General features: G+C 36.0%; 1 protein-coding gene across 4 annotated transcripts in view; it reads left to right on the forward strand.

Annotated features, from left to right (window-relative positions):
• Positions 1–4433: 4433 nt before the first annotated feature.
• The window catches only part of LOC150078261 (G protein-coupled receptor kinase 2-like), a 527814-nt gene continuing 504974 nt past the window's right edge, over positions 4434–27273 (forward strand). For all 4 annotated transcript variants that reach the window (XM_090385326.1, XM_090385325.1, XM_090385328.1 and 1 more), the window contains exon 1: positions 4434–4709. In XM_090385326.1, the coding sequence (XP_090241452.1) occupies positions 4658–4709 (52 nt within the window). In that variant the 5' untranslated portion in view covers positions 4434–4657. The remainder of the gene's footprint in view (positions 4710–27273) is intronic.

Consider the following 27273-nt stretch of genomic DNA (forward strand, 5'->3'; position numbering starts at 1 on the left):
AAATTATTCATAAACTACGAAAATCCAGGCGCTGATGTAACAACAGGAATTAATTTTATCTTAATATAATTTCAACAACAATATACGATATACGCGTATTTGCGTATATCGTAAGTCTGCACTGCAGGAGAACCTTTGTAAGTACAAAGCAGCAAATACGATTCTATTGCTCCGATAAGCGGTAGGGCAGCCGCGCGGGGCCTATGCAGCGTAGTAATGAAATAATGAAAATAAGCGAATATAAACATACTATCAGGTTTTACCGCCGATTGTAAACTTGTACTTAATTAAAATGCACATATGAAACCAAACTTGGTGTCATTAGAAAAAAGTGTAAAGTTGGGGTTTTGAGGGGCCCTTCTGAAGTCGGGGCCCAGGGCGCGCGCCCGGTGCGCCCGCCGTTAAATCCGCCTCTGATATCAGGCCATTTCACTTTATTGAAATTGAGCTTCTGTTTTTGTTCCAAATCTGTATCGTTAACTGATCTTTTCTTGATGGAAAAGGCCACGGGAATGTGATCTGATTTTAAAATATTAGTTGGCTTGAAGACCACCAAAGGAAAGTTGGTGAAGACTAAATCCAGATAGTTTTCATTTCTAGTTGGAAATTCACAGATCTGATTCAGATTTAGAGAGAGAGATGAAATTTTTTTGAAATCTACCCTTAAGTGTCCAGACATTAGTTGGATTGGCATTACATCCCCATTGTAGGCATGTGGCATATTTAAGTCCCCTAAAACAATTAAATGGTCTATTCCCAGATGTTGATCAAGAATTTGGTCGATAGTGTTCTCAAATTCCATCATAAGAGTGTTATCTATAGGTGGTGGAAGGTAGACAAGCATAACATAGCAGGTATAAGAGCCACTGCCCAGTTGGAGAAAAATTCCTTCAATGTTAGCCAAGACTTTGATTTTTGAGATAGGAATCTCTTTTTGGCAGACGATCATGAGCCCGCCGCCTCAGTCCAAGGTGGTAAACCAATATAAAAATTAGATAGAAATGAAACATCGGAGAATTTCCCACGTCACGCAATGCTTTAGTTTTTTTTTTTGGTAGTTGTTGGCGCATCGGCTTCTGTGGCCATAATGCACCTCCCAAGGTTTTTGCAGTACTTTGATCCAAGCCCGAGGCGGGATTCGAAACCGCGACCTTTGGGTTGCCAGGTAGGCACTTTACCCACCCGGCTAGCCCGGTCGGCAATGCTTTAGTGCAGAGGTTCCCAAACTATCTCGGTTCACGGCGCCCTTAGTTTCTTAGTAATTTTTTTCACGGCACCCCTAGGCTAAAATAAATATCTAACACAGTGGTTTTCGACCTTTTAATATATACCTATATAATAATTTTATTCTTTATATAGAGGTACTAAATAAAGATCAATTATAGATCACCACAAAATTAAAAAGATACGGTACAATGGATACCGTACACCTTTTTATAATGAAATAAATGTACAAATTTAAAAAAAAAATAAATAATAATAACTTTAAGTAACTTAAACCCAAATTACGTGGCACCCCAAGAATGTTGTTGAGGCAGCCTAGTGTGTCGCGGCACCCCGATTGAAAACCACTGCAGTTTAGTGAAACTGAGATGAATGCCACCCACTTAATTCCCGTGCTACAAATTATTAAAATGAAATCCAACGAAAGATTTATTCTATTGACTAACAATCAATCCGCAACTTCTTTTTACCAGAAATTGCAGATTGAGCTGAAGATTGAACTAATAGAATTCCGTAAAAAGAAAAAAGCTGTTCAATAAAAAAAAAAATAATAAAAAAAGAGCTGGAGAGTAAAAAAAAAGTTCCACATTAACAGTTCATTCACTTTTCCATTTTGGTAATTTCCATATGTGGGATATATGCATTCATCGGCTTATTTTCCTTAGCTTTTTTATCACCACAGTTTTTTCCCCCGTTACAAATCCCAGCAAAAGAAGACGGATTTTGGCAGTTGGTGGACTCTGCCAAATTCCTCAATTTACGCAACATTCCTTTAAAAATAAGCTTTAAGAACAAAATGCAACTTTGTATCAGCTTCTCTGTGTGAATATCTCTTCCTGTCAATGAAGATTAGCCATTAGATAAAAAAGCCATTCAATAATAATTGACACCCATCTAGATAGCTGGAACCCTAAAGTTGGAACGTTATCGCACGCTCCCAAATATGAACAGCTATCTGTCAAAATGGAGTATCAGGCATTCCATTAATATGGTTACTACTTACATGTCATTCTCCAAGTAGAAAATCTATGTTGATTATTTATATAAGTTCATTTTGCTTTTCGGTATTTATATTTCGCGTGTTTTTATAGTCGTGTCAGCCTGACGTTCTCAGAGTATGCTGCGTGTCCAGTAAAGATAAAAGTTTGAGAGCCGTTGCACTGTCATGGAGGTCCTTCATCAGTTTGTACTCATCGTGTCTTATGACCATAAGCTGTATCTGCATACTTTAATTCTTTAACTTAAAGGAAAGAATTAACTTTTGCTCAGCAAATCTAGTAAATCTGTTAATCAGAGGTTTTCTTAGTAATTAAATCTTAGTAAGTAATTAAGTATATCTGTCAATTTCGCCCTCGCATCAATGAGAGAAAAAAACTGGAGGTTTTAGATAGTAATTCTTATTATTTATTTATTTTTGCACGCTTAAAAAACAAATAAGTAGTCAGCTGGGAATAAGTTTGAAAAACGAACGCCACTAAATAAAAAAAAATAATAATAATAAATAAATAGTACTGTAATCAGTAAATCTTCATTGTCGCTAAATTTTGTTTTCCTTTAGATCGGTGATTCTCAAAGTGGGTGCCGCGACGTCAAATTTAGCATTGGCTATTGGCTTACTGGGATTACTGTTCCCCAGGTGTAAGACCTTGCACTTTGCTGGATTAAAGCATAGCTGCCATTTTTCTGACCATCCCTGAAGCGGGAGTGCAGTAGCACACGCTTTTTGAGTAGACCGGGATTCACGCCCCTGACTGCTGAATACGGTCGATCTACCAACCCGCACTGGACCAGCGTGGCAGATTATGGTCCATTTCCCTCAGCATGAATTGTCGAGGAGGCTTCCATCCTGTAGTGGGTTGATAATGGCTGCACTTTACTTTTTTACATCGTGGCCGTCGCTACAAAAGGTCGTCATCACTAGAAAAACAGATTTGTCATTATTTTCCTGATACAGTATATCTATCTACAGTTTTGACTGGATACGAAATCCGTTTGTTGAATTGACATCTAATAAAATGGAGTTAAGCCTTAAAGAAGAAGAGGAATTAATAGAAATTCGCAATGACTGTACGTTGCGATTAAAATACTCAAACATTTCACTCGAATCCTTTTGGATATTAATTAAGAAGGAATATCCCAACATAGGAGCCAGAGCACTTCAAGTTTTGGTACAATTTTATACCTCGTATAGTACTTGTGCGAACTCGGGTTTTCTACGCTCGTTTTCTATCAAAACTAAAAAGAGGGAAAGACTGAAGTCGGATGAACATGAAATGCGAGTATGTTAGTCTAAAATACCCCCAAATATAAACGAACTATGTAAATCGCATCAAGCACATGATTCACATTAATTGTTTTCTGTGTTGTTCTATTTTTAATATTTTTTTTATTGTAATAAGCATTTTTTCTTAATATTAATAAAATTTCAATATAATTTTGTATTTTTTTCATTTTTTTAAAATTTTGAATTATTTTAGTTTCTGGATATAAATTAGAAAATGTCCTTATTGTCCTAAAAACATTAAAATAAGTATGAAAAAAACAATCGAATATTATTTCTTTAATTTAGATTTTTTCATACAATTTATTATTCTTAAGAGATAGAAATTGTGCATAAAATGCGGTATGAGGCCAATTTTTAAATAATTTTTTTTTTTTGTTTAAAAATCCTGTACCAAAAGCCAAACGTTTTTTTTTTTCATGCATTTTTCAAAAAAAAAAAAAAAAAAAAAAACCTCCTTGCACATGCACCACCTTACAAAATATTCTTCCAGCGCACCTTACAAAATATTCTTCCAGCGCCCATGTACCCGGTGCTGGGGTACCGGGAATTTTTTATAATGGCTTTAGGGTGTCTTCACATTAAAAAGTTTGAGAACCACTGCTTTAGATGATGGCAACCGTGACTAAAGCTGGGTGGTTTCTGAAGAAATAAGAGGTATCTTCTGTAAGGAAAAGATGAGAAGAGTAATACCACAGAAAGCGCATCAAACACTAAAATGTTTAACGTTATACTTTTACCCCAGTTTGTACCAGTTAGCACGCTTGCAGTTATGCCTTAAACATCTGCCACAGCGGGATGTCTTGCATATTGCACTAACACTACTCACAAGAGATCGTAAAGTGAAGGATGAAGGAATAACGAATATTAGTCGGTGTCTTGTTACAATATAAATAAATAAATAAAAGGAGCTTTTTACCACATAGATGCTCACTGCCGCGCGGTTGTCAAATAACCGGCGTCCTCCAACCGAAATGCTTTGCATTTCATCCAATCAGAAAGATGAATGCTCACCAGTTGGTCGTCGCCATTTTAGAATCACCACACCCAGACGGAGTGGCGTCGGCGGTAATTTTAGTGCGAAAACGTCTAGTTTGTGGGTGAGGGGTTCATTACGGACCCTCTTACTTTGGATATATCAAGCTGGAACTGATGGAATTAGAGAACATCGTTGCTAATACCGTTTATCTGAAGGCACGAGAAGGTGAGTAACCTTATCCGTAGTAGCAGGCAGCGAGCTCATTGTAAGTTGTAGCACGGCTAAGCCTCCCTTCGCCCGTATGGGTGCGCTATTATTACTGTCACGCAAGCCGACACTGACAGTGGACTAGATCTCAATTCATAGCAGTGAACTGTTTGTACCTACTGTTCTGTTTGTAAAATCGGAAACACATGTTGAATTTTATTTTCTCTCTCTCATTCATACGGATAATATTAGGAAAGTACATTTCCAAATGAGAAAAAACAGAATAAATGCATTTATTATAATTAAGGATTAAAAGGAAACGGCTAAAAAGCATAAATTTATTAAGGATTGATAATTTCACACGGTGTTTAACCAGATTGCGTTACTCATCTCCTTCGCAGAGAATGCAACATTTAATGCAAAAAAAAAAAAAAAAAGAATAAAATAATCCATTTTTTGTTTATATAGAACAACACGCATTCAATGTTGCTTACTTTCTGAGACCGGATTGCCCCTTCACCTCTGCAAAAATTTTTTTTCCCTTTTGATTTGCTTTGATACAGTAAGAAAATACATTATAAAACGAGTGGCAGCTTGAACTTTTTGTTTGTAAGTAAAAAAAAACAAAAAAAGAAGCCATTTCTTGGCAGCCTTGTTTTAACATATATATGTAATTTTAAGCTGTTGTATTTGTCATTTTCCTTGAAATTTTATTTTTGCTTACGTATCTAAGCAAACAAAAAAAAAATAAAAAATAAATAAATAAATAAAGTGAAAGCTAAGTCAATTCTGACAAAATTAACCTCTGTAGCAACCCTTATTTAACACCACAGTGGTATTTTATCCTGTGATGTAAGTGATGCTAATGGTGCTACACTACAGATCTGAGCTCAAAAGGGGGAGGGGAGCAAAAGGAAAGGAGAAAAATGAAAGGCGCTTAAAAAATGCACCTTGCGCATTTTTTTTTTTTCTTTTCGAGCCATGCTCGTGATGATGCGCCACTGCATTGATTTGGAAATAATTCGATTCAGATGAGTTTGAGATACTAAAGAAATTATTATACCTTGGTGTTGAAAATGCCAGGGGCGTTGTTGCTGTGTTTAACGAAGTGCAACAAGTGATCACACGCACGAATCCATTATTAAATGCTTTACGTTAAAAAAAAAACTGTTTTAAAAAGTATTATACTATAGTTATTTGCTCTCATAAGATGCAGTTGTGAATATTTTCAACTGAGAATAACATGTAAATATTTATATGCAATATTAGTGTTGTATCATAAAGTGAGGTGGATATATAGTGTGTGCCAAAAAAAAAAAAAAAAAAAAAGCTTCTAAAATATTCAGACAGCGCTGAACACAAATAAACTTCAGGTGGAAGTTCCTTCCTAACACAGCCCTAAAAACAAATTCGGTTTCCCTCGAATCATTCAAAATCGGTCGAAGCATTTCAGATTATTTCTCCATATATTTTTTAATTTTCTCTCTACAGTTATTTTAAATATTCTTTTAGTGGCATGGTGTGCAGGTATATCAAGCACTTGAAATTGATGAAATAATGAGCACTTAACTAAGTATTCCAAGTTATCCATTTACTTAATCTTAATTGATTTATTAATTTTATTTACCAAATTAACAACTAATGTAAAATTATCTAAAATCGTTAAAACTTAAATCTTTACCTGATGTTTGCTAATGGCTATTTGTTACTGATTCAAGACTAATCCTTAACTTTAACCTAAATAAATAAGAAATGTATAATCAAAATAATGTGCAAAAAAAATTAAGAGCTTTATGTAAATCATATCAACATAATTAACCAGTTCTGCTGTTTTTACAGTCACTGAAGAAGTCTTACAGGAAGTACCAAAAATGTCTGAGAATAATCTGCAATTCTTTAAGAAATTAAAGGCAGATTATACCACACAGGTTTAAGTGCTCATTAATTCACCATTTCCAGTTATGTACAGATATTCTTTTTTTTTTTTGGCATTCAGCTTATAAAAGACACCAGTTGTCTTATCATTGAATGCACTTAAGTGTATTTTGCGAACATATAACAGTCTGCATTAAAACAAATTAAAAATAATAGTCTGCATGAAATCTGCCATAAAAATTTTGTGTACCCATCATTTTTATTCTTCATGGCTATTTTAATCAGCTATGTGTATTCCAAATGCAGGCTTTTCAGATAGATGTAAAAATTATATTTTGTAATGTTTTTTATGTAGTATTTTAAAACTATTACTTTTTCATAATAATTAAATTATTATATATAATTTATCATCCAACAATGCAAAAGCTTATCAACAGGGCCTGAGAGGAAGATTTTTTTGGGTGTACATTCCAGACTTTTATGTTGACTGAGAGAGATGCAAAACTAGTTCAATATAAATCGATATTTTTTATGTTAAATGTTTTCTTTAAATGTCTTTGTGTTTTCTGATTAACTGACTTCTGTTGAATAGGAAAACTTTAACTCTAAGCTAATTATTAATTAATTTACCAATGATTGAAAGCTGGAGCAGGGATAAGGCCCAGTTACAAATTCTATTTGAAATTTGATCATTGTTTGGAAGGGCAGTAACATACTACCTCAACCTTCAAGCTCTTTTGTAGTCAGGGGAAATTTCATTGCAGGAGAGCTTTATTTCCATCAATCCAACAGTTTATTAATAAGAATTAGCTTTAATAGTTTTTTGTTCATTCATTCATAATTGTAGTACAGTGGAATGATATTTTCTCTTTAAATTTATAGGTAACATGTAAAATATTCACATGTTCAATGGTATTTTATATCATAATTATATTAATTGAATTAACACTTATAAATTAATTTATAAGTATGGGGAATTTATTTCAAAGAATTTTAGTATTTTAGTTTTAAAGAATGCTCAGTATTTTTCCAGAATCTTTTTACCTTATATTTTTTAACCAATAAATCTTTGTTGATTAGATTGTTATTAGCAGATCTCATCATATATGAGGTTACAATTTCTTTTTATTAATTTATGCATCTCATTTTACAGCTTAATGGAGTTCACTTAATAAGAATTGGGTGTACACTATTCAAAGATTTTTAAATGAAATATTATTTCAAATAGTTGACAGTGACAGCTTGTTCTGATTAGCTCATCTAGGGGAAGGAGAGATATGATATAAAAAGGGGAAAGAGTAGAACCTAATTTTACAAATCCATTTACAAAATACTTTACCTTTCTTCAGAATCAATTTTTTTTGTATCCCTCTAGGTCTTGTTTAAGTTTGGTCATGTTCTTCATCACTCTTTCTTGGTCTTCTTTTCCTTTCCACCTTTCCTTGTACTGTAGATGTATTTTTTCTGGAAATGTGCCCAACTTAGGAAAGTTTCCTTCTTTCAGAATTCCAGCAAGTTATCTTCAGATGTTTTATTGTTTTCATTATCCCAGGAGATTCTTAATATCCTTCTGCCATATCAGAATTCAAAACTGTTCTTTGTCTGATTTGGTGAGAGTTCAAGTTTCAGCCCTGTATAAGGCCACTGAGAAAATAAGGGTTGACTCAAGACTAATTTTTTTTCTTGATTGATGTTCTTGTGAGTTTCCAAATTTTTAATAATTGAACCATCATTGTGCAGCCAATTTCTCTATTTTTGATTTCTTCTTGGTTGCTTCCCTTATGTGTGAGCAGTTGTTCCAGACAATTTCCAATGATCTAAAACTTTTCTTATAATATATTCAGCATAGTTTGTTTGTTTGTTATTTGGTTTTTTAGGAGCATTAGCAACTAAGGCCATATTGCTCCTGGGATATGCGGTGGTCATTCCCTGACCTTTCTGTATCTTCCGTATTTGGTGGTCACAGGCTTGAACCCCGGTCTAATCAAGAAGCGTGTGCTACGCACTGCTGCTCCTGCCTACGGAGGTGCCCCTATTCAGCATAGATACTGAAGGGATCCACAGAGAGGATACACCTGTGGCTGACTCCTTTTTGGGTTTTGAAATAGTCCGAGAGCTCATTTTCTACTTTAATGTAGAATTGGTCATCTTGAAACAGTTGTTACATGTTTTGGAAAACCCATGCATTCCAAGCTGTTCACAGTTTGCTATACTGAATTGCGGGAGGGGGGAAAGAAAAATTTATATTATCAAAAGTTTTAATGTAGTCAAAGTATAAATAAAGTGAGATTTTAAATTCCTATGTGTTCCCAATTAGACTTCTTTTGTGTTATTTGGGTTAGTCTTTACAATCTGGTACCCCTTCAGATCGATTGAGTAGGAGTGATTGACAGGCCTAGCCCCTCCCACTGGTTCCTTTTTACTTAGCATAGGAGTGCATCTTTCCCTCATAGTTTTACTGTTTTAAAATTGAAAAATGAGTTCCCGATTTTAAAACAGTTGCAATGGGTGGGGAAAGGATAAGCACACTAACTAAAATGGGTACTGTATACTGAAAAGGTCAGAGCTTCCAGGCACTGTGAGGAAAGCAACAAGTAGAAAGGGGTAGGCCTGTCAATTACTGCTACTTGCAATGATTGGTCAACAGGGGTACCAAATTGTAGACTAACCGTTACTTGTTCTCTAGTATTTTGCATCTAAATTCACACATGGAAAAGTTTAGGGATGGGAATGCCAGAAGTATAACAAGTTATAACTAGAAACTAAGTGAAAAAGAAGTAAAAAAAAAGAAAGAAAATTAGGCACCTGAAACTGATGGAATCTATTCACTTATATTAAAATAAGCAGAAAAGTGGCAGCAATCCTGGTCATAATTATGAGTACATCCTTGGATACGGGAGGGGGGGGATCTCTTCAGATTGCAGATGTGCAGATGTCTCTTATTTACAAACGGGGTAGGGTATTTTAAAAGGCAAATGGAATAATTAAAAACCTGTAAGCTTAATTTCTGGTCCAGAGAAAATAATGTAGCCATCATTAAAGTCTGTATTCCTGTTACAATAATCCTAAAGTAATTCAGGATTATCTTCACAGGAATACAGTTCTAAAGAAATCACAGCATGAATTTGTTAAGAAGAAATTTTGACATTGTTCCACATGAAATTGGAGCTGTGTTGGCATTAGAGGCAAGTGCTACTGCTATGAATAAAACAATGGTTGAGGGGCAGAAGAGAGATGTTACAAATGGGCTGCTGCTCTTCTTGGACTAATATTATTGGTAGAGTACCTCAGAGTTCATTGCCAGGTAGGTCCTTACTATTTTCAATATTTATTAACAATATCAGAATTTTTTTCAGCCTGGACTGTACTTGTTAACAGGAGAGATTGCTTCTACAGGGATGAGATACACTTAAATAGAAAGGGTGCAAGAATATTTGCTGATGCTATCGAGGCAGTGTTAGGTGGGTCGGAAAACTGCTAGCTTGGGGGGAGGCAAAGACTAATATTTCCCTGTGCAGTATCTTATTATACTCATCAGAGTCATTAGGCCTATAGCACACTCCTACTCTCAATATTGATTTACCTATGCTACAGTAGCCACTGGCAGAGGTGAAAGAGATTCTTGCACTGCTTCTATTGGAATGAGCAGAAGCCTGAAAAACAAGATGCAGGATATTTCAGAGACTGCTGGAAGTCATTGCGGTACAAGTAAACACGTGGGTTGTGTTAGGGTAGCTAAGAATAGAAACAGGTGCATGTATACTTGCGTGTACACCAATGCTAGGAGTTTAGTAAATAAATTTGATGAATTTGAGGTATTGCTCAAAACATCAAAGGCAGATATTGTTGCGATATCAGAGACGCGGTGTCACACAGATATAAGGAATGCAGAACTGGAATTTGGGGAGTACAACGTCTACAGATAGGAAGGGAGGAAGGGTTATGCTATTAGTTAAAAAACACATAAAATCCAAGGAAGTGAAACCAGTCGACATCGATGGACAGGGCAGTGTCGAGTCAGTTTGGTGTGACATAAGCATAGGTAAATCAATATTGAGAGTAGGAGTGTGCTATAGGCCTAATGACTCTGATGAGTATAATAAGATACTGCACAGGGAAATATAGTGGGCCAGTAAATCAGAGAGTCTTATAATGGGGAATTTTAATTTCCCAGATATTGACTGGAATTTGTGGGTTGGTCACTCACACACTAGCAAGGCTTTTGTGGATTTATTGGATGATTGTTTTCTACACCAGCATGTTCGGGAGGCAACTAGAGGGAGTAATACTCTTGATCTGATTATCAGTAGTGATTCTTCATGCATTAAGAATCTGCAGATAAAGGAACCACTAGGTGGCAGTGATCACAGTGTGCTGAAGTGGGATTTACTCAAGGAGGTAACTACCATCAGAAGTAAAGGGAAGGGTTTTTGCTTTCGTAAAGGCGACTATGATGCTCTGAGACAGTATTTAAATTCTATACAGTGGGACCAACTGAGGATGTTACCCACAGCAAATTCAAAATGGGAAGCATTCAAAGAATTTATTTTGGAAGCTACCAGGCTTTACATACCAACCAAGAAATATTGTTCAAGGTTCAGGCCTAAATGGTTGTCAGATGAACTAATGAGACATATGGCAGAGAAGAAAAATGCATGGGATACATACAAATTAATGGGTGACATGGAAGCCTATGATAGATTTAAGTTGGTCTGTAACCAAGTCACAAAGGAGATTAGGCAGGCAAAGGCAGATTATGAGAACTCCTTGGCAAAGGATGCAAAGAAAAACAAGAGTTCTTTACCTATTTAAACTCAAGAAGGAAAGGGATGAATCAGATTGGTCCACTGGATGTTGATGGTTCAACAGTTGAGGATCCTGCTCAGGTGGCTAACAATCTAAACAAGTATTTTGCATCTACATTCACACATGAGGAGTTATTCAGGAAGGGGAATGTCGTAGGTGAAGTAAACATTGGCAGTGAGCTAGATGATTTTGTAATAACTGAGAGGAAAGTGGAGGAGAAATTGTTGAGGATAAACATAAAAAAGGCACCTGGGGTGGATGGGATCTATCCAGTTATATTAAAGGAGGCAGCAAAGGAAGTAAGCAAACCCCTAGCCATAATTATGAGAGCTTTTTTGGACTCAGGGGAGGTACCCATAGACTGGAGATGTGCAAATGTAACCCCAATTCACAAAAGAGGATCAAAGGCTGACACAAGTAATTATAGACCTGTTAGTTTAACTTCGGTTCCAGGAAAATTAATGGAGGCACTGGTTAAAGAAGCACTGCAGGATCATCTAGACAAGAATTGAGTTATAGCTCAGACACAGCATGGTTTTGTTAAGGCCAGGTCTTGTCTGACTAATTTGATTGGATACTATGATGTAGTCACAAAAGAACTGGATGCAGGGAATAACTTTGATATTATATATTTGGATCTTAGAAAGGCTTTTGATACTGTTGCGCATGGAAGACTGCTGCACAAATTGGAGCAGTGTGGCATTGGAGGCAAATTGCTGCTATGGATAAAGGGATGGTTGAGTGGTAGAAGACAGAGCGTGGTAATCAATGGACACTGCTCAATGTGGACTAATGTTGTTAGTGGAGTTCCTCAGGGTTCAGTGTTGGGTCCATTGTTGTTTTCTGTATTTATAAATGATATTGATGATGGTATATCAAGCTTAATGTCCAAGTTTACAGACGATACAAAGGTTGGCAGGGTTGTTAAGGACACTACTGATGCTATGCTGCTGCAACAAGATCTGGAAAGGTTGAGCAGATGGGCTGAGAGGTGTCAAATGAAGTTTAACATTGAGAAATGTAAAGTACTACATATGGGAAACAGTAACCCCAGATCAACGTATCAACTACCTGGGGGTAATTGTGCAGGCAGATATGAAGTTCACTGAGCAGTGCAGACGAGCTGCAAGAGTAGTTCATGGTGTCTTGTCAATGATATACAGGAATTTTTCTAGCAGGGATAGGGATGTGATTATTCCCTTGTATAAGGCATTGGTCAGGCCATACCTTGAGTACTGTATACAGGTCTGGAGGCCTCATTTTAAGAAAGATGTAGAGTTGTTGGAACGAGTACAGAGAAGGGCAACAAGATTAGTGAATGGAACAAAGGGTTGCTCTTACGAAGAAAGGCTTAAGTTTTGCAAATTACAGGGTCTGGAGACTAGGCATCGGCGAGGTGATCTGATAGAGGTGTGTAAGGCTTTGAATGGCTTGAGCATGCTCAATGCCGATGGGATTTTTCCTCTTGCTCAGAATAATCACCTGAGAGGGCATAAATTCAAATTGAGGAAGGACGGATTCGGATAGATGTGCGGAAATTTGCCTTTAGCCAGCGGGCAGTTGGTTTGTGGAATAGACTTCCATCACTTGTTGTTGAAGTTGATAGCCTAAACAAATTTAAGGCTCAGCTGGACAGGTATTTCGAATGAACGGAGGGGTGAAATGGGAATAGTGGTTGTGTTTTTTTTTTTTTTTTTTTGGCTGATGCTGAATAAGCTTGCTTTCTTGCATCATATGCCTCTACTAATGCTAATTAGTGTTATCAGACATAGGAATTTTTCAAAATCTCTTTTTCATATTCCATATCAATGAAGGAATATCAAGCTTATTGTATAGGTTTGCAGATCATACAAAGATTGACAGAGTAATTAATGGCAGGAATCAAGGTGAACTATTGGAACAAGACCTAGAAAAATTAAGCAGATTAACTGAGAAGTGGAAGTTTGTTCCAACAAAAAATTACTCTTTTTCTCAATGCAAACTTTCTTCCTTTCCACTATAAAATATTTTAGCATTTTTAGCATTAGCATTAGTAGAGGCATATAATGCAAGAAAGCAAGCTTATGCAGCATCAGCCAAAAAAAAAAAAAAAAAAAAACAGCTCCCATTTCTCCCCTCCATTCGTTCCAAATACTTGTCCAGCTCAGCCTTAAATTTATTTAGGCTATCAACTTCCACAACAAAGGATGGAAGTCTGTTCCACCAACCAACTACCCACTGGCTAAAGGCAAACTTCTGCACGTCTATCCTACATCTGTCTTTCCTCAATTTGAATTTAGCCCTCTCAGGTGATTATTCTGAGCAAAAGGAAGAATCCCATCACGATTGAGCATGCTCAAACCATTCAAGGCTTTATACACCTCAATCAGATTACCTCACAGGTGCCTAGTCTCCAGACACTCTAATTTGCAAAATTTAAGCCTTTCTTTATAAGAGCAACCCTTTGTTCCATTCATTAATCTTGTTGCCCTTCTCTGTACTCATTCCAACAATTCTACATCCTTCTTAAAATGAGGCCTCCAGACCTGTATACAGTACTCAAGGTGTGGCCTGACCATTGCCTTATACAAGAGGATAATCACCTCCTTATCCCTACTAGAAAAATTCCTGTATATCATTGACAAGACACTATGAGCCACTCTTGCAGACCGTCTACACTGCTCAGAAAACTTCATGTCTGCCTGCAAAATTACCCCAGGTCCTTTTCGTTCTCTACCACTGTCAGTGTAGTACCACAGAGTTGATACGTCACTCTGGGGTTACTGCTTCCCATATGTAGTACTTTACATTTGTCAATGTTAAACTTCATTTGCCACCTCTCAGCCCATCTGCTCAACCTTTCTAGATCCTATTGCAGCAGCGTACTGTCATTAGTGTCCTTAGCAAACCTGCCAACCTTTGTGTCGTATCATCTGCAAACTTGGACATTAAGCTTGATATACCATCATCAATATCATTTATAAATACAGAAAACAACAATGGACCCAACACTGAATCCTGAGGTGACTCCACTAATTTTAACTACTAATCTATATTAGATAGACATCTGCTAATCTTATCTCTAAAAGCCTTCATGTGTGAATGCAAATAAAATATTTATTCAGTTTATCAGCAATCTGAACAGGATTGTAAGTTGTTATCCATTTTTATTCAGTGGTCCAATGCGATTTCAACTCTTTCCTTCTAGTGTTATCATACACAAAGAATTCTTTACTACTTTCCTTTGCATTCTTAGCCAAAGACTGCTCATTATCTCCCTTAGCATGCAAACATCACCCTGAATTACTTGATTACAGACTAGTTAATATTCATGCTTACTTTTTATAATCTCAATTATGGAATATTCTTAGGGTTTTCTTAAGTTATTAGACGGGAATGCTTTGATGGAAAGTTTCCCATTAACAGGTTACTTCGTTTGGATAACCTTGTAGAATCCCTTGCTTCTTGTCAGAAAGTATGTGATACTTTCATAAACTTGAGAGGTGTAGTGGGCTAGAACAAACTTCCATCTGTTGTAGAAGTTTAGCTTAAATAGATTCAAAGCAGAACTAGACAAACATCTGGAGCAAGTGGATGGGTGAAATGAGAAGGGTTTTTTTTGGCTGATTCTATATAAGCTTGCTTTCTTGCATCATGTGCCTTTACTAATGCCAATGCTTCTGAAGAAGAAATGAGGAAAAAGGGAGAATTTTGAGAGCTGAATATAGATCAGCAATGGAAAACCAGTGGCAATGTGAGGCTACTCATAAATAGTCAGTTTCTTTTTTAAAATTTTTGACATTTTTAAATTGGATATTTCTGGATGATTGTAGACATTTTTGAGTGTCTGTGACCATAATTTTTTTTTTTTAAATTAGGAAACATAATGACCATAATTTTTTTTTTTTTTTTTTAAATTAGAAAACAAATCTCGTTATGGTCTCTTAACCATATCCAATGGTGAAAACCACAATGAAATTGTGTGCAAAGTTATGCAGAAATGAAGTTCACATCAGAAACTTTCAAATATCGTTACCTTTTTGTAACATCTTATAACATCAGTAGAGACTGTTTGCTAATTTTAATCAGTTTTTTCCTGTGGCGCCCAAAAATTATTTATTTTTTGTTTTGGCTTATTTTTGGCACAGGCTGGAAAAGGTTTTCCATCACTTGTATAGATTGCATCAAGGATTGTTATGGATGTAGGTTGGATGTAGTTTTCTGGATGATTGTTATGGTGTATGGTCATCAGTTAGTTTTACATTTTTAAAATTAATTGATGTTGTTGCATTTGATCAAGGGACTCCATAACATAAAGCCTTTGCTTGTGTGGCGCCTCCGTAGCCAGGTGGGAAGGAGCAGCAGTGCGTAGCACATGCTTCTTGATTAGACCGGGGTTCGAGCCCGTCACTACCAAATACGGAGGATGCGGAAAGGTCAGGGAATGACCGCCGCATATCCCGGAGCAATATGGCCTTAAGTTGCTAATGCTCCTAAAAACTAAATAACAAACAAATAACAAACCTTTGCTTGTGTCGTAACACCGAAATCGTTTTCAAAATAAGTTGATTAGTATTAAATATATTGTGTGTTGAAAATAAGCTGAAACAAGTAGTAGTCGGCTCCCCTCCATCCAGTTGCTAAAGGTGGGGGGAATCTCTCCTCACTGCTACTTTTTCCTGATTAATGGAGAAATCCTTCAGTTACCAGTTCTTAAAACTGTCGGAACTTTTTGTCTGATAAATGATTATCACATGGATTCCATCAGTGTTAGTCCACTGGTGATTTATAAGCTTATGTTACTCATCTTTGGACAACTTCAGTGAAACTCAGACAGTTGTACTTGACATTTCTAATGCTTTTGATTGTTTGGCAAAAAGGTCTAACTGGCTTCATACTGTCAACTGTGAGGAATGGTAGATTGTACACTGTCTTCTAACTTCTCCAAGGTTTACTCCTTTCTTTCACTCTTTTCTTCTTGTACATTAATGACCTTCTTCCACTGACTGGAAATCCTATCCATAGCTTTGCTGATGACAACATACTACATTCCACCTTCCAATTTAAGCCAGTTTGAGAAACCGTGCCTTACACAAACAGCCTCAACTTCTTAAAGAGCCACCACCAGTTCCCTAAGTGCCAATCTCCAATTCTCCAGTGGGGCAAAGAAAACTTAGTTACCTTTAATCCTAATAAAGCTCAGTCCTGTTTTATTTCTTACAAGAAAGAGTCAACTGCTCTGTGCTCATCTTCAGAACACAATATTGTGTTCACCAGACTTGAACTAGCAAAAAGACATGCAACTTTTAAATAAGGATCTTCATCACTATCCATATAATTAATAGTTTAAAAAGTGTGAACTGCAAAGCTTGGCAACTAGACATCTGAGGGGGGACCTGAGAAGTATATATAAGATCCTGAAGAGAATCAGTGAAATGAATGAAGAAGGCATGTTTACACTGGCAGAAGTGAGAGAAGAACCCAGGGGCACAGGTGCAAAATTTTGGGAAGTAAAAGAAGGCTGAATCTCATAGAGTTTAGTTTGGGCATTGTGTTGTAGATCATTGGAATGAATTACCTGCCATGGAGGTTGATAGTTTGGTAAAGTTCAAAGTGGAATTGGATATGAACATTTTCGTGATAGGGAAGGTAAGAGTGATATATATTATTCTCTTTTTTTTTTTTTTGGCTGGTGCAGAAAAAAGTCTGCTTCCTTGCCTCATTTAGCCATTATAGTATCAGTGCTACCGTGGAATATTGTTCTGACATCTGAATGGCATCCCAAAAACCTCTCTCAAGCTTCTTGATTCCATTCAAAAGATAGCGATCAGGTTAATTTATGATCCATATTTTACAAAGTCTTTCCACTCGTCTCACAGACGATAACTTTCTGGTACATGCCTTTTCTATAGATATTTCCATGGGTACTGTAATCTCCCCCCCCAAACTTTTCCAAATCAGATCAAATATATGGTGCAAGCATTATCATCTATTCATTGTACAACTCTAAACTTGCAGTGTTAACTTTTTTTATCTTCCTTATTTATTCCTTCAGCTTCTGTTTTCTGGAACAGCCTTCCTTCATTTGTATTTCCCAAAAATTACAATCTACAGAAATTCATGTCTAATTAGCAGGTATCTTCTCAGCCTTCAACTCATGTATGGTACTAAGTACAAATGCTGTAAGCTGTAATACCTTTTTGTGTTTGGGGATTTCAAAAAAAAAAAAAAAAAAAAGAGAAATATGAAAATTGATGACTTTATACTTAAACGATCTCCAAGTTTGTTTTAAGCAGAAATATGAGAGAACCTATAACCAACTTTGGGATCCACTTGACTTGCCCATTTTCAATTTCTACTTTTTGGACCAATAAACCATTTAAAAATACATAAATAATGTTGAGTCTAGTGTCTAATATTTAATAAATTTAGATTAGTATCGTTTTTGCTATATATTTTTAACCAGAGTACTAGGCCCACTTGGTATCCCCCTCTCATTCCTAGATAAAGAGCTGTTGACAGATTTAAGTGTAATAATTATCAAATAATTATTAATATATAGAAAATTTAAACATAATTGTCTAATCAGGTAGTTATTAGTTTTGTGAGTTTTTTTTTTTTTTTTGTATCTCATAATATTTAAAACATTTAAATAGCAATATTGTACACAGGACAACACAGATACCAGTTGTTTTAGGAATGTTTTAGCATATTCTCTAGTTCTGCTCAGCTGTTACTGAGTGCCCTTTTAAAGAATTTGGTAGTGGTAAATGTTTTCCTGTGCAAGCATGGTATTGCCAGATGACACTGAACTTTGACATTTTGATCAAAGATTTCGAGGTAGTGATATTAAGTTGCAAGTTTCCACTTTTATTATTGTATTCCATTGGATAACTTATAGAAAACATACAATTTGTATTTTGTGGAATGTTATTACTATTTAAAAGTAAAACTTCTCTATGTATTACTTCTGATTATTTCATAACATCCCTTCCATTGTGATGGAACTACTGAATTCTTAGAAACATAAAGCTACTATTCAGGTTCATTAAAGTCAATAAATGATTTTAATATAAAATATATCCCTTATAAAATTTTATGCAGTGATATGCTCAACTCTGATATAGTGTTAAAGGGCATTTTTCTGAGGAATTATGTTACATTCTAACTAAACAGAATTTACTGATATTGAATTTGGAAAATGTTATTATAACACATCTAATATATCAAACTGTTTTGCTTCCTTCTTCAGAGTTAGAATTAACTTTGATCTGGGAACTACATTAGTGGGGGAAAAAACAAACAAACAAAAAGATAAGATAAAATGGTATAATGATAAATACATTTGTAGGGAATACTGTAATGCATAAAACAAAATGTGACATATTTAAGGTGCATTACTGTATTAGGTATGCAATCATAGTGAACTTCCTGCCCCCCTCCTTGTTATTTTCCAAGGTGCATGGCACAATGGTTATGTTTTTAAGTGGAAATTTTCTTCATTATATTGCCTGTCTGTTAACTTAGACATAATACGTTATTCACTTTCAGCATATGTTTACTACCAGAGGCCACCTGCTGGCTGTTTAAGAAACTAGTAATGATAAAAGCAGCTGGCCTTGTGGTGTCTCAGATTTTTAAGGCATGGTAGATTTGCCTGTTTAGGTGACACTATTACAATTTAAAAAGATATTAACTACTTATGTGGAACTGTATATAGCCACATTTAAGTTGCACATAAGACCAATCATTAATGCCGAGTTCTTGGCCTTCATCTTTTGAGGGAGCAGAAATTTTCCCATGATTGAATATGTAATGCAGTAATGTTAAATTATTATTTTTACAAAATTATTATTATTTTATATATACAAAATGGTATATACATATATTAGGGCTGAAATATGATGACATACAAAAAGGTACGTACTGTCTGCTTTAGCAGGAGAGGAACACAAGCTTGCTGCCTTTATTGCTGACCTGGAAAGGAATGCCGGGTTATATATTCAGCCCACTCATTAATCAGACTTAACTTTTTAACTTATATTTTACACTTGACTAATTGTAAAATTGAATAATTTTACTTGATTCAGTAAATATATCATGAGAGGTTTTGGAATTTCTGAACACTCCTAAACAACAAAAGCCAACATGCAAAATTGTGATCAGAAACATATTACTTTTGTATATAAAGGATTTGCATGAGTGAGTTTTGATGATATGCCAAAATGTGAATTTTTATATGGAGGGATGGTGTAATGAATACCAAACTAATTGAAATATAAGCAAATGCTTTGATTGGCAGAAGATTTTCCTGTGTGCATGTGTTAAAGGTAAATTACCATTGCATGTGTTTAATATCATTTGAAGAGAGTGAAAAGTGTATAACACATAAGTTTCCCTAACCATGAATGTAATGAATGTTCTTGAATGTGTGGCAGATGTTAACTACTTCCTGGAGAATTTCTGTTTTAAGGTGAACTTAAAGAATACACATAGAGAAAATTGAATCTGTATGCATTGGTTTGACTTTACTTTCAGCTGAAAACTAAAGTGAAGGAAGAGTAGTAGGCACATCACTGTGAATAAGTAGGCTTTTATTTTAAAAGTACATTTTTTGATGCTAAAATGTAAAGTATAAAGGAAGGGTCCTTAACAATGCACATAGCCAACATTAAACTTAAATTATGTAACTGATTAGGTAATAAAAGCAAAGAATATCAAGAAGCAGCAAACACTAAACAATGAATAGAATAAGAAACATAATGTTAAACAGATTGTGTGATCTGCAAGTCTTCTCTCGCCTGAGCTCAAGGACTGGTGAGTTGCAGATGATTGGAAGGCTGCCAGCCTGCAACTGGTAATCATCTTGGAACATCTGAATTGGGGGCAGTTGCTATCTTGGCCTGGATTGTAATATTTACACATAAGTTATTGTTTAGATGAGAGCTTCTGGCTCTTAATAATGAACAGAAACAAAGAGAACTGATATCTGTTGGCCAAACAATATTAGTGCTCTTTGTTTCTGTTTGTTATTAAACATTTGCTCTTGTTAACAGTGCACTTGTTTCCTGTTTTTTGTTTTTTTTTTGCTTTGTTACTTGGTTATGTAATTTTTAAGTTTTCTTAGGATAGGCTTTAAAATATAATTAGCTACTTATATGCAACAAAATGTCTCTGTTACTGAAAGCCACATAACTGTCTCCATGCCCTTCAGAATTTCTGGTTATCATCCAGAAGATGAATATGTGTGTCATTAATCTAAAATATTTAGAAACTTTAGCTGAATTATAGTTAAACAGAAAATCAGTTTCTCTGAAATTCATCATTTAACCAATGTTGATTTACATTATTTCACAGATTCCCAAATATATGATCTCAAATGCTATCTGCCAAGATGAACTTCTTTTTCAGTTGACTGAATTGGAAAGACAGGATTAAAAACTTCAAATGTTTTACCTACTTCCACTCATTTTAATATCTTTCCTTTTTTTAGTTCTTTTGCACTGTAAAATCATTGTTTTCATCCATTTGTAATTTACAGTACCTTTTTAACACAAAGTTTGTAGGTTCTCTGTTACAGATTTAAGAAGTATGAATCGAGTAGAATACACTGGGCTAATGAGGTGATTATATGAAGAATTTGGTGTAAGCATATACTGGAGCTAGTTGAGCAGTTATGACAATTTTTATCGATTAATATATAAATTAAATTCTTATCTGTAGCTATCTCCAGAATAACTGTGAATGCTATGTGTCACTGCCTAATCCATATGACCAGTTCAGGTTTACATGCCAATTTAAAATTTACAAAATATTGTAATTTTTAGTTATTTTTATTATTTTGAATGGCCTCCTCAGGGTCCCATTACACCAAGTTATTGTACATGTCTGGATTCAGTGCAACTTGTAAATGAACATCTACACAGAAATTCTATAGATTATATACTAACTAAAAACTTATTAGCTACATGGAAAATCTAGTTGGAACTTGGTGTGCTAGTAAATAAATTTTCTGTTTATACTCCGGCACGACAACCAAGTCAGTAGAGTTTACAATAAATCGTCAATACAAATATTTATCGTATTTAGTAGTCACGGGCTTGAACCCCGGTGCACTCAAGGAACGCGTACGTTTGATTACCATACCTGTTTGAATATTCGAACAATATTCTTGTTTCACATTGGTTAAAACCTACCTTATGTCATGACTCGATAACGTTAGGTAGTGTTAAAATTGTATAATTAGATGGACATCAGGTAACTTCTAGAAATCCTCCAAAAAGTAACCAAATTAACTTTGGCAAAATCGAAATAGAGATAAATGGATGACATGCTAGTAGCTTTGTGCTGTTGAGGAGCTGTTAACTTTAACTGATTTGTTTGTACATTTTTATCTGATTCTTAGTTTGTTTCACTAATTTAATTATATATAACAGTTTCATCATGTTAGGTTATGTTACATTAGGGAATAAAATCAAATTTCGTACTCCTTTATGTTCGATTTTAATCATAGAGACGTTCTGACTTGAAGATTGAGTGGTGAATACTCCTTCAATTTAGAGACAAATACCATTATTTACGACTCTGCCTAAATTGCTAGTATTTTTATTGTATTGTATAACGTCTCCCTGAATAGGCGAATCTTCTACATACCAGTTCGTATTTCGCTGTAGACTGCATACAGTGTTGAACTAAATTGACCAATGCATCCTCTATTGAACAAGCTGCTTCTAAAGCTGAGGAATTATACAAACTTGAATTGAGTCTTCTTAACACAGTCCGGTTGGGAATTGTTTTCACCTGTGGCTGCAACAACCTCAAGAGCAGTTGATGACAGGACATCATAGGGTTCTGTCTTGCTGTTAGAGCCAGATAGCGGTCCGTTCTGATTGACATTGCCTGCTTTTCTTGCATTGGTTTCTTGTCTCCTGAAACCGTTTTTGTAGTGCTGAGACAACACTGCGTGACACATTAAGCCGACGTGCTGTCTCCACCTTTGACCTTCTAGCTTCAAGTCATCCAACGGCTTGCCATCTCAAAGAATAATCTAAACGACAATGAACTTGCCATTTTGATTTCTGGAGGCTCTTTTACCGAGCAACCCTAAAAACGAGAATGAAGTGATGTGATCACAACCCGTGTTTTTTTATAGGCATGAATAATTTGCATAATGTGCAGTTCTGTAAGGCGGTAGATTGATTTCTATTGGATATTTGCATGCCAGGATGCGTATTATATCAAATACTCGCCTTTGGCGATACTGTTCACAATGAAATATTCATGAAAAACATTTCTTCTATTAATTTTGTCGAGCAGTGTATTTGAAAATCTGAGATACTTCGAGGACAGCTGTTTCTAAGCCTTGAGTGTGAATCTATTCATCAGCTGGTGGGCGGCTTCATTAGTAAACATATACTGAATTGTGAATAGCCAGATGGTATATGGACGTACAACTTCACTGATAGTGTGTTGACGCCTCGCAGAAGTAGTTGCTTTGGTGCTTAACAGGACACACCTTCATTCTTTATTGTTTTTTTTTTCCGAGTATGGTAAAATGTTACGAATTTCTTCGGGTTGCATGAATCATTTCGTTATATAGAAATTCAATTCTAATGAATATGGCTTAAAATTGTTTAGAAAGAATCATTACTTAATATAAATAAATATTATATATACATAGTAATGTGTGTTTTATTTTACTGTCAAATATCGACTGTTAAAATCAATTATAATAAACAAAATGACAGTATACGTGCAGAAGTAGAAATATTTTACTATATTACACGGATGCTACCCCTTCATTCTTTTCGGTTTTTTTTTTTTTTTTTTGCAACTAATTTCTCGAGGGTGCACTAATTTCGTTGTATCGAAATTTCATTCTAATAGAGATTAATTTATAAGTTAAGTAGGAACAAGTTAAAAATGGTGTTAAATCCTGTGATGGTTGATAATCAAGTAACGTGATTGTGGCACTACAGCCTTTGCTATTATTTCACAACTTCTCCCTGTACATAAAGATTTCTCTGATACTCGTTCCCGTCACCACCAAATACAGAGGATGCGGAAAGGTCGGGGAATGACCACCGCATATCCCGGAGCAGTATGGCCTTAGTCGCTAATGCTCCTAAAAACCAAACAACAAACTGGTTGAGCACACATGTGAAAGAACATTATCTTTTTTTTTTTTGTCGGGTAAAAAAGTAAAAGTAAAGTGCAGCCATTATCAACCCACTGCAGGATGGAAGCCTCCACAACAATTCATGCTGAGGGAAATGGACCATAATCTGCCACGCTGGTCCAGTGCGGGTTGGCAGATCGACCGTATTCAGCGTGGCAGATTATGGTCCATTTCCCTCAGCATGAATTGTTGTGGAGGCTTCCATCCTGCAGTGGGTTGATAATGGCTGCACTTTACTTTTACTGGGGCTTGAACCCCAGTCTACTCAAAGAGCGTGTGCTACTGCACTCTCGCTTCCTGCCCACTCGGCTACGGAGGCCTCTTTGTCGGGTAGCATGCTACAAATGCTATTGGCCCCGGCTGCGATCTCTGCCTAGTTGCCCGGATCAGTCCACCCCTGATTCAGAGCTTCTGAAAGTCTCACGTAGCTCCCAAAAATCTCGTACCGTATTTTTTGAGTAGTTAAGTTGGCTTCCTCAAACATTAGCGTGACTGTTCATTATGACGCCTCCATAGATCACTGCCAAAAAAAAGAGGCAACCTCATTAGATACGTTCTATAGTTCTATTGAAGTACGACAGCACTATAGAAAGGTTTCATGTCCTTAAGATTATAGTAATATTCTGACGTCATATACGTCAGAATACTACTGTAATTTATCCTTAAAGAAGTCTCTACGTTCATATTTTGTTTAAAAATTACCCAGTTAACATTAAAAAATAATGAAAACACAGTTGTAATTTAACTTTTGAAAAATTATATTGATTTTTATGACTTCGTTTACTGCAGTAGTGCACAATTCAGAGTCGGGCCAAATGATTTTGTTGGCCTTGCGGGCCTCACATTTAACTTTTGGTGAGGAACGAGGGTAAGTTAATGCGTTGTGCGTTACTTGATCGGTTGTGGTGGCATCAGTATCTTAGGTTATATTCTCTCAGCGTATGCTGTCTTGTTCACGGGCCGGTTTGCATTTTGTGAGGACTGAAAAAAAAAAAAAAACCATACTCCTTCCACCTGAGATAGGCTAACTACAGCTCCTATTGAAGAGATCTTAAATATTTCTCCACTTTCCGATGAGATTCGAACCGAGACATCTAAACGATTGACAAGTGGCGAAAATTATACTGCCACTGAAGACCTACAATAAGAATTTTGCGCACTGATGTTTTACTTTAAAAGTAGAAAATTAGTTCTGTATAATCGGAGTAAAAATACAGCAGAAGCAGCAGGCCGTATGTTGTATACTCTTGCTTTATTGTTATATTTTCTAAATGATTCTGCTTTAAGTGATGTGGAATCGTTAAGTGGATACTTCATATGATTACTCTTATTAGCCTGTTAACCTTATATAAGCTTTTGAACCCTTAGCCCATTAACTGCTTCTACTACAGGAAGTAACAAAAGTAACACGAAACAATTACTTAGCAGTATTTTAAATGTACGCCTTTCGTAATCTGTTATGCCATCAGCACTATGTATTATATTTCACCAGGACAAGAAACTTAATTTGGCATTTATTTATTAGTTGAGTTATGGTCAATGGATTAACAGTAAGCCTTTATTTTCCCAAGTCACGATGCATTTCGGGGTGCAACGTTTATAGTACTTAGGTTGCAGCCACTTGACTATAAGTGATATTTTGACATCGTTGATGACTGTGCGTAGAGAGGCTATTTAGGTTGTACGGACAGCCACAGTACTTATATGAGATCCGAACAATATACTAAGCCTAGAACAAGTTTAAAGTCTGGCGCTGAAATGTGTTATTATTATTTTACTAATAATATTACTTTTAGTGGTATTACATAAGATTAATTTATTTTTATATATTAAATTACCAAATAGAGATGAATATTTAATTTTATCCCAGATTGTTTGGGAATTCAGTTGAAATATTTGATATGGGAGGTTTAAGAAAGTGCATATTCGTTTGTGGTTTCTTGTGCTACTCTCATTTACTGAAGCTAATAGGATATGACATTGGTAGTTGACCAAGATTTGAAGGTAAAATGCAGGTAACGATATGAACATCGCAGTTGCGATGTGTTATAAATATGCAGTTCGTTTTTTTATCAATTGGGTTGTAAGAGCCACTTGTCATCCTTGCTACTCGCACCATACTGTTCAGACCAATGGGTCCTTTGTCATAAAGTTAGTTATGTTTTGAAGTCAGTAAAATTTTGAAAATGATAAATTTATGGACGCATTAGGTATTGTTTGCACAAACCATCTTCTGTGATATGATGTTCAGCCTATACACTAACCTCCAAAAAGTCTGACACCTGTTTTTAGTCTATTGGACTATGAAAACAGAGGTGTCCTTCCAGATAAACAAGCAACTGAGACCGGTTTGCAAGGAAACCGGTCTCAGTTGCTTGAGCCACACTTTAGTCGTCTTGATGGTAGATAGAACTGAACTGACTGATTTTGAGAGGGATGTTATTGTCGGATGATATCACACTGCTAGCTTGTCGATTCGTGCAGTTGCTGACAGCCTACATCATCCAAAGTCGACCATCATGTTATCACTAAATGGAGAAGTGATGGTACCGCTGGCAACGCACAGGAAGGTATGGACACTCCCTCCACGTGAACAGAAAGTACTACTGGGAAAGGTAGTGCGATAATTTCATCAGACATCTCTGCAAAACCAACCAGAAGTTTAAGGCATCAACAGGATTTGAAGTCTGTACGAACGTACTTTGTACGGGGGCTCTAAAGCCTCGGTCTTTGTGGGAGAGCGGTGGTGCAAGCCGAACATTATTGCTCGAAATTAGCAGGTCTATCCTTGCATTTTGCAAAGAACACTGCAATTGGGCCATTGAGAAATGGAAATCGGTTCTGTGGTGTAAAAAAATTCTATATCCTATTCCGATCAGGTATATGTATTTTGGGTAGGGTGGCTCCTAGAACGTCAATTCAACTCTGTTTCTTTGTGAAACTACAGACAGTAATAAGGCCAGGCATATGTGTAATGTATGTTTGTGTGAATAATTCCTGTTGTGTTGTCCTGACCACTTGGCTACCCAGAAGCAGCAATCACCAGGACGGCTGCTTCTGAGTACTGTACTCCTACATTCCACGGGAAGGTAGGCTAGTTCCCGTAGTAGGACACGTACTGTCTGTTAGGCACATACCATAGTATGTGCCAAATATTACCAAATATTCATACCAAATATTCATCTCTGCCTTCTCCCTGGTTCTTCAAATGCCCAGTGTGAACCAAATCTTAAAAATAGCAAATAAAGTTTAGGATCATTGGGTACATGTTATTCAGAAAACACTACTGATCTACACCTATGGATTATATTAGGGTCACTCGTAATTCATTACATAAACCTGTATTTTGTGTCTGTAAATTGCGTGTGTTCTCTGGTCAATTTACCTGTTTTGCTGGACGAAAAAACTCCAGTTACTGGGGGGAAAACCTTGCTATCTACGCATGAGACCGACTAACTCAGCTACCGAGTAAAAAAAAAAAAAAGCACATTAAAGTTCCTCGCGTCATCAACGGGATTCGAACTCGGGCCTTTTACACCCAGTGTGGGGAGGACGGTGACGATAAACACCTCTAGGATGAACATTGAACATTAGGTGAGGGCTAAACTAACATAAGTTTCACTTCAGTGGCTCACTGTTTTTCAGAAGGAATGGAGGACTGTACCCGCCGCATTCCATCGTTCTCTGATGGAAAGCCCACAGATTGGAGCATATTGTGGCTGGCAAAAGGATACCGACGTTATT

This window comes from Mastigoproctus giganteus, chromosome 11 (genome assembly GCF_048544385.1).
Source record: "Mastigoproctus giganteus isolate SK-2022 chromosome 11, ASM4854438v1, whole genome shotgun sequence".
NCBI lineage: Eukaryota > Metazoa > Arthropoda > Arachnida > Uropygi > Thelyphonidae > Mastigoproctus > Mastigoproctus giganteus.